The sequence below is a fragment of the Phaseolus vulgaris genome, chromosome 1, assembly GCF_000499845.2.
Source record: "Phaseolus vulgaris cultivar G19833 chromosome 1, P. vulgaris v2.0, whole genome shotgun sequence".
Lineage (NCBI taxonomy): Eukaryota > Viridiplantae > Streptophyta > Magnoliopsida > Fabales > Fabaceae > Phaseolus > Phaseolus vulgaris.
This window is the reverse complement of record NC_023759.2, coordinates 40,541,258-40,548,257: the sequence shown is the minus strand read 5'-3', so window position 1 is coordinate 40,548,257 and position 7,000 is coordinate 40,541,258. Positions and strand designations below refer to the sequence as shown.

Sequence of the window (7,000 nt, the reverse complement as noted above, 5' to 3'; positions counted from 1 at the left end):
ATTTTTATTATATCATACAAATCGTATTAGACACAAGTTTAATGTTAATATAAATTCGTGACAATCTAACATAATTTTGATTAATAATTTTTTTTTATTAAAAGTAAAGTTATATAAATGTAACATGATTTATGTGTAAATTCATGTTTTTATTTTATTTATATAGTATTTTAAATAAAAAATATTAATATATAATATTAATTAATATAAATAGTAGATAAATTTGGTGTAAAAGTATTATTTTCATAATTGAAGAAAAAAGATAATTTTAATAAAATTATAAAGATAATAAAATGTGTTTAGAAAAATTGTTATGAAGAGGGTGATTACATTCAACATACAAATTAGAAATAGGTTTTAGTTTTATGGAGTTATATGCAATAATTTTTGTTTGTTAATTTATGTTGCATTTTATCATAAAATAAAGGTATAAATATATAGGTAAAAAAATATATGAGGAAATTAATAAGAAAAGTTGGAACTAAATTTTATTATGAAGTTTGTCTCTGTGAACAACTGTTACGTCACATTTACTTTCATAATATCAACATTTTTTTGGAATTAGATCATCCATTTGGTTACTTCTTATTTGTGTCAATAAATTATCGGATTAGGTACCAAATTTTGACTTATATAAGTAGACTAATAATCTTCATTTTGGGTCTCTTGCATCGATAATGACGGAGATACTGATGATGATCAATTTCCAACTCCACCTCCGTCCAACGCTCACCCTCCATAGAGACCTCAAAGACCAATAAGAAGACCACCTTGTGACATATTTTCTCATAGGATGCTGATATGTTGACAGTAAAAACATACCGTTCACATTTCAATAAATTAATATTTTATTCATTTTTATTTTTTATTTTACTTTTTAATTCAAAATATTATTCTATTATTATAAGTGTTTGTTAAAAAAAAAAAATTTCCCATAAATAAACTACAATGCAAATCTTTCTTTCATTTTATATTTTGTAATGAATTTTACTACTTTATCTATTTATAATAAATCTCTTCTTATCATCATTTCTAAAACATATCCTATCTACTCCTACTTATTTTCAAAATGCACAATTTTTTTTCACAATTACAATTTTTCTACATAAAATTAGTAACCCTAAATATGAAACACTATACAATATTAAACAATATTCTTTATAAAACAAAACTCCTACATACTTATAAAAATAAACAAATCAAATTATTACATAACTTATTACCATTCAATACACAATTTCAATTTATTTAAATTAGAATTAAATAATTAATTAAATATTACTATTTACACCAAATTTATCTACTATCTACATTAACTATAAGATTATATATATTTTATATTTTATATTCATGAATGTAAATAAAATAAAAATATATTTATAAAGAAATTATATTTTTTTTTATAAAAAACTTTTATGTTAGACATAGCTACTTGACATATCAATTAAAAAAACATATTAAAAAAACAAAATTTTACTAAAAAAAAATCATTAATAAAACCGTGTTAAATTGCCAAAATTGCCACAAGTTCATCTTTAAAATTAAAGTGGTGTTACCTTCAACTTAACTATGATATAACAAAAAATTATATCACCATCATACGACTTCTTCGTATTAAAGTAGACACATATACAATATTAACTCTAATCCATATTTTTTTTTAAATAATCGCATTTAAGTAAAAATAATATAAAATTGATCCACTTTAAATAAAAAAACCATAATATCAACAGCCAGTCATCAAAATTTCACCAAAGAATAATAACAATGCTGATTAGAAAGGAAAAAGGTTGACGACAGTGAGTTTTTTTATATTGCTATCTAATCATAATCATAAACCTTAATATACAGTAAATTTCTTGGTTTTTTTAATAAATATTCTAAACATTACCTCTGTCATAATTGTTTACTGGTTAATAATGTAAATTTTTAATAGTATCAGTGCATGGGAAGTTCTTTCATATATATTAATTATGTGGTATTGAACACCTTATAAGAGAATAATATGAGAAGATATGTAATTAGAGTTTACTTTGCTAAAAATTTCTTGCTCATTTTTGAAAGAAAGAACAAGTAACTTATTTATAAACTAAAATTCATTTATACCTAAGTTAAAAATCAGTTTTTTAAAATGTTAATATGAAAAAAACTTCATGAATTAACTTATCTATAAAATAACTTTAATTTATAGATAGTTTTTTTAAAAAAAATTATTAAGACATATTCTTAATAAGATTCTATCACATGTCACTGGCACATTTCTAATAATACCAATAGGTATTTTTTAATTAGAGATTGCAATTTTGCATTTTTATCTGTTAAAATTTAGTTTACTTTAAAGAAATAAATCCTTTTTACAAAATCATCAATCTTCTTCGTAATTGCTAATTTGAGTCACGCATTACATAAGCATCTCAAACTTTTAAAAGTAATTTGAAGTATATATACAATTTTCTAAAATATATGTTCAATTTATCATGTTTAAAATATATTTTTATAAAGGACAATGGTATAAAAGGATAAAATTATATCAACTTTCACAAATACATCTCATTCTTATTAATTTAATACCATGTGTTATGATTAATTCTAAATCATATATAATGGAATATTTGTTGAAGAGTTCAACTAGACTAGACTATTAGACCGTTTGATGACAAGGAGTATAAAATAAAATTGTCTACTAGAGATTGTGTAGGAGTGTGACAAACCATTTAATATAGTTTTTTAATAATTTCTTTTATTCTCTTGATTTAGATTTTATATATAGATAACCTTATATGTATAAACAATTTCTAGTGTTAATATAACAACCTACTTAAGTGTTAATGCAAATGGGTAAGATAAACAATGTATAAAAAGAAAGACTTATAAATTTATTGTCTTAAACTTTTGGATTGAAGATAATATTATATCTCTTATAGATGACTTAGTTCAGGACTCAATTGAATTGAATGTAAAAAATGTATGGTTATACATAAATACTCAGTAACCTACTTAACATTATACATAATTTCCATTACTCCCGCCACATATAATCATCATCAAAATCCGTTGCCCATGTTAATAGAAGACAACCCACGTTATATGCTCTAAAAATTAATGGCTAACCATTATGAATGAGGCAATGGCTTACATTACAACTTTTAAAAATGATATCAAAAGGTAAAATAATGCATGTTAACTAACCAGCCTATACTCCTATTCACATTTCAACTTTTGCATGTTAATTTTGTAAGCGTTTGTAATGCATTCTAGATTGATAAATATATATATATATATATATATATATATATATATATACTTTTCTTTGTAACATCTATTGTTAACTAAAATCTTATATTTCCTTTAAGGATGCAACTTTTTTTTTTAAGTGAACAACCCACTTCAGATAGTAAACTGAGTAATTCCATCCTCGTATATTAATTTTGTCATTAACGATTGAATTTCTAGTTTTATCCTAACTTTAAAAGAAGCAACTCTTTACAATAATCAACCTGAGTCAGTTTACTATATATAGTTGTTGGAATGAAATATGACTCAACAAATAGTAAATTATATATAAAAGTGTAATGTTAGCATTTGACATGTGTTAACCTCTCAATGACTATACTGAAACAGAAAGAGGGAAAAAACGTTGCATTCTAAGGTTACTAATTGACATTTGGAGCCCTGTGATTGAGTAACCTAGCAGGAGTAAAGAGGAGACTGGGACAAGAATCTGAAGGTTTGCCGATACATCAACTAGAGCTAAACATTATCATTTTTCACTATTTGATTATGCCCTAGACTCTCGACACGTTTCGCCTTGAGACATGAGAGAGAGCCCCACATATATGGTGTTTGTTTCTTTGTTTTTAAGGTTTAAACGTGAACGGAATCTTGAAAGCATGAAGATACCTAACAAAATTGTCCATATTGTAACATCATGAAATTCGTCGTGTGGCCTCGTTTTATTTCTAGCCACATGACCAAGCCCACGCAATGAAAAAGTATAGGAAGGGGAAAAAATCAAACCGACAAGGTTAACCACCAACTGGATCTTGGTTCAAAAGCAACAATCAGTTATGATTCTTGGAGATCAGCTACTTCGTATCCATTCTACAGCTTCTGAATAATCTACAATTGTTCAGGTAATATTATCAAAACAACAAAGATGCAAACACTAGCTGGTTTGCTATACATGCATTACAAAGTGGGGTTTCAGTGGTTAAAAAGAAGAAAAAACATAAAACTGAACCTTGAGTAAATAACGTTCACTACCACAGATTCTTGTCCAATCAACAGCTGCAACTTACCTAATCAAACATAGAGATCGAAAAGTGAGAAAATTTGAGGTTCTACCAAGTGCTACAAAAGGACATGATCATATAATGGGGGTTAGAAACACCAAAAAGTAAATCATTTCCAGATATATCCTGCCAAATGGGATGCCCTCCACCATATGAGTGCTTCCTATTAATCAAAACTCACTACTTGAACCTAGTGAGCCCATTCAAGTTTACTGATCATGACTCTATGTGGTTCATCTAGGACTTGACCCTAAGTAACCAAAGCGATTGGCTAACACATTGACATCTTCTTCCTCATCTTGGTCTGGTGAAGTTGGAATATGTAATTCACCCTCAAAACCCTCACTGAACAGTTCTTCCCAAAAACCTTCATCGAGCTCTTTCTCCAATCTCTCTTGTGATTCTAGTGCCTCAGGCTCTTCTTCTTGTTCCCTTTTTCCCCTACCATAACCTTGCATCTCCAAAGCCAGAACTTCCAACTCTGAGACTCCAAATCCATATTCCCCAAACACTTGGGACTCCACTTTAACACTGCTTATTCCTTCCCTTCCAATGCTTGATTCTCCAACCCCTCTTGGTCCTTGCTCAATTGGTCTTCTCCTCTTCTTTGAGATGGCCTCTTCAAGCTCCTTCCTCTTCTCTTTCTGCTGGAGTAGCTGCTGGATGAAGGTGGGGTTCTTCAAAGCTCTAGCCAAGAAGGCCATCATCTGTTGCTGCTTAATTTCTGTCCCTCGTAGCCTCTCCTCCATTTCCTCAAGGTGTGATCTGGTATTCAGCTGCTGCTGTCTCAGCTTCACAAGCTCCATCATTAACACGTGCTTGTCACGCTTCAAACGATCAACCTCCTCATCAAGTCCAAAATGGCCAACTTCAACACAGTGACCTTGTCCTTGTTGAGTAGAAGGCTGAGAAGGTTGCTTTCTTCTCCTTATGTTTGCCAAAAGGTGCCTGTGCCCTCTCAGGAATCCTTCGTTTGCAAACTCCCACTTATCGGGATCAATTTTTCTAAAGCCCTATGAAATTTAACCCCATATTTAGTACCCAAAATCAACATACTCAATAAATTGAAACCATAACTGCTGTAGTTATTATGATAGAAAATGATCAAATTGAGAGAGCTTGATTCCAAACTGTACCACTACGGCAGGCCACAGCAGGAATAAATGAGAGAGGAGAATAGAGAGATCTAGAAATCTAGAAAGAAACCCACTAGGCTACATGTGACTTTGAATATTTAAATACTACAGTACCATATAATAAATTTTGTAGTCAGTTTTAATAATAAAAAAATATGAAAACTTACCGCTGTGACTAAGAAGAAACAAAATTTAAAATTATAGAACAGTGAAATTATATTCCACTACAAAAAGCTAGAAGAAAAAAAAGAGATTGTTACTTAATTGGATTATTACTTATCTATTCAGTATACAGTTTCATAGATATTTCTTGTACAGTTTTCCAATGAGAATTGGAAATTTTACTCAGTTAATTCGCATACAAGAAGTTTTCATCAAATATAGAAACACAATTCTAAAAAGAGAACACCATGAAAACACTATTGAAACTGCACTTGAAGTTTTGTGGAACGTTAATCCATCAATCAAACTGGAAGAAACGTCAATCCCATAAAAGTGGAAGAAACGTTAATCCCATAAAAGTGGAAGGAAACGAGTGAAGAAGATTGTGGTAAACAGAAGACTTACGTAAGTGTTTAGTTGCCGTACAAAACTGGAGAAATTGTTGTGCTTGAAGTATCGAGGGAGAAGGTCTCTGGAGAAAGCGTGAGGATCCCAAACCACAAAGCTGGCACCGCCTCTGCTCCATGAAACTATGTGGCTAGTGGTGGGGTTCTCCACTGCATCATAAGTCTTGGTCAGAAATGGGGGTGGCCCTACTTCGTGAAGCCTCTCCATTGGCCTCGGAAGAGGAACCATTGTTGACTCATCAGCTCCTGTTTGAGACGTTGGTGATGATGGTGGTGGCGATTCCGAGTACTCTTCTTTCACAGGGTACAAATAGTTCATTTTGAAAAATAAACAAATTCGATTTGTTAAAGTCCCTATATGTTAATTCAATTCGCTCTTGGCTTCAAGTTAATGTTTGTTAGGTTTGTTGACATGTAGAAACTAAGGATGAATTTGACATGAAGCAGAGTAGAAAAATAGGAGTGAAAAATACATGGAAACAGAGGAGAATGAAAGAAGCAAATAAAGAAGAAGAAGAAGAAGAAGAAGAGAGAAAGCGGATATAGTGCAGCAGCGTAATCCGAGTGTAACTGAAATTGAGGGAAAGGGGTTTGTTTGAGTTAGAAAGGAGAGAAAAGTGAAGGTTTGGAGTTTGGTTTGTGAAGCAAGAATGCAGAGGACTCTGTTTCCTTGTTTGGAAAGTCGTTTGAGCAGTTAAAAACAGGATAGTGTTTGTTTGTGATAACACATACATACCTATCTAGGAAGAAAGGTGATGAAGTGTTTTGAGGGTTTATGTAGGGAGAGAGAGATTAAGAGTGGAGAAAATATATTATATATGAAATTAAATAAAAGGAGATTTAATTAGAAGATTCTAGAGTTGTTGTTGGAAGCAATAGGGTTTGTTTTATTCACCATTTTCCGGAAATAGCAAGTGGACGAGAGAGGGAGAGAGAGAAAGTGGGTGGGAAAGTTCTGGAAGTTACAGAGGGAAGCAGAAGAGCGTGGTGGTGGGGATGTCTG

General features: G+C 30.5%; 1 protein-coding gene across 1 annotated transcript; it reads right to left on the bottom strand.

Annotated features, from left to right (window-relative positions):
- Positions 1–3,536: 3,536 nt before the first annotated feature.
- LOC137814239 (heat stress transcription factor A-7a-like) lies at positions 3,537–6,797 on the bottom strand. Its single transcript, XM_068616849.1, has 3 exons — positions 5,996–6,797; positions 4,241–5,305; positions 3,537–4,119 (listed from the first exon to the last, which is right to left on the bottom strand). The coding sequence occupies exons 1-2, from the start codon at positions 6,314–6,316 to the stop codon at positions 4,526–4,528; spliced, it is 1,101 nt and encodes a 366-aa protein (XP_068472950.1). The 5' UTR covers positions 6,317–6,797; the 3' UTR covers positions 3,537–4,119; positions 4,241–4,525.
- Between the last annotated feature and the right edge of the window lie 203 nt (positions 6,798–7,000).

What these genes read in the sequence shown, in the direction of transcription:
- LOC137814239 (XM_068616849.1), bottom strand. Translation starts at nt 6,316, where the DNA reads ATGAACTATTTGTACCCTGTGAAAGAAGAGTACTCGGAATCGCCACCA. An exon ending in TACGGCAACTAAACACTTAC is followed by an intron (nt 5,306 to 5,995) that starts GTAAGTCTTCTG and finishes TAAATTTCATAG; the next exon opens with GGCTTTAGAAAAATTGATCC.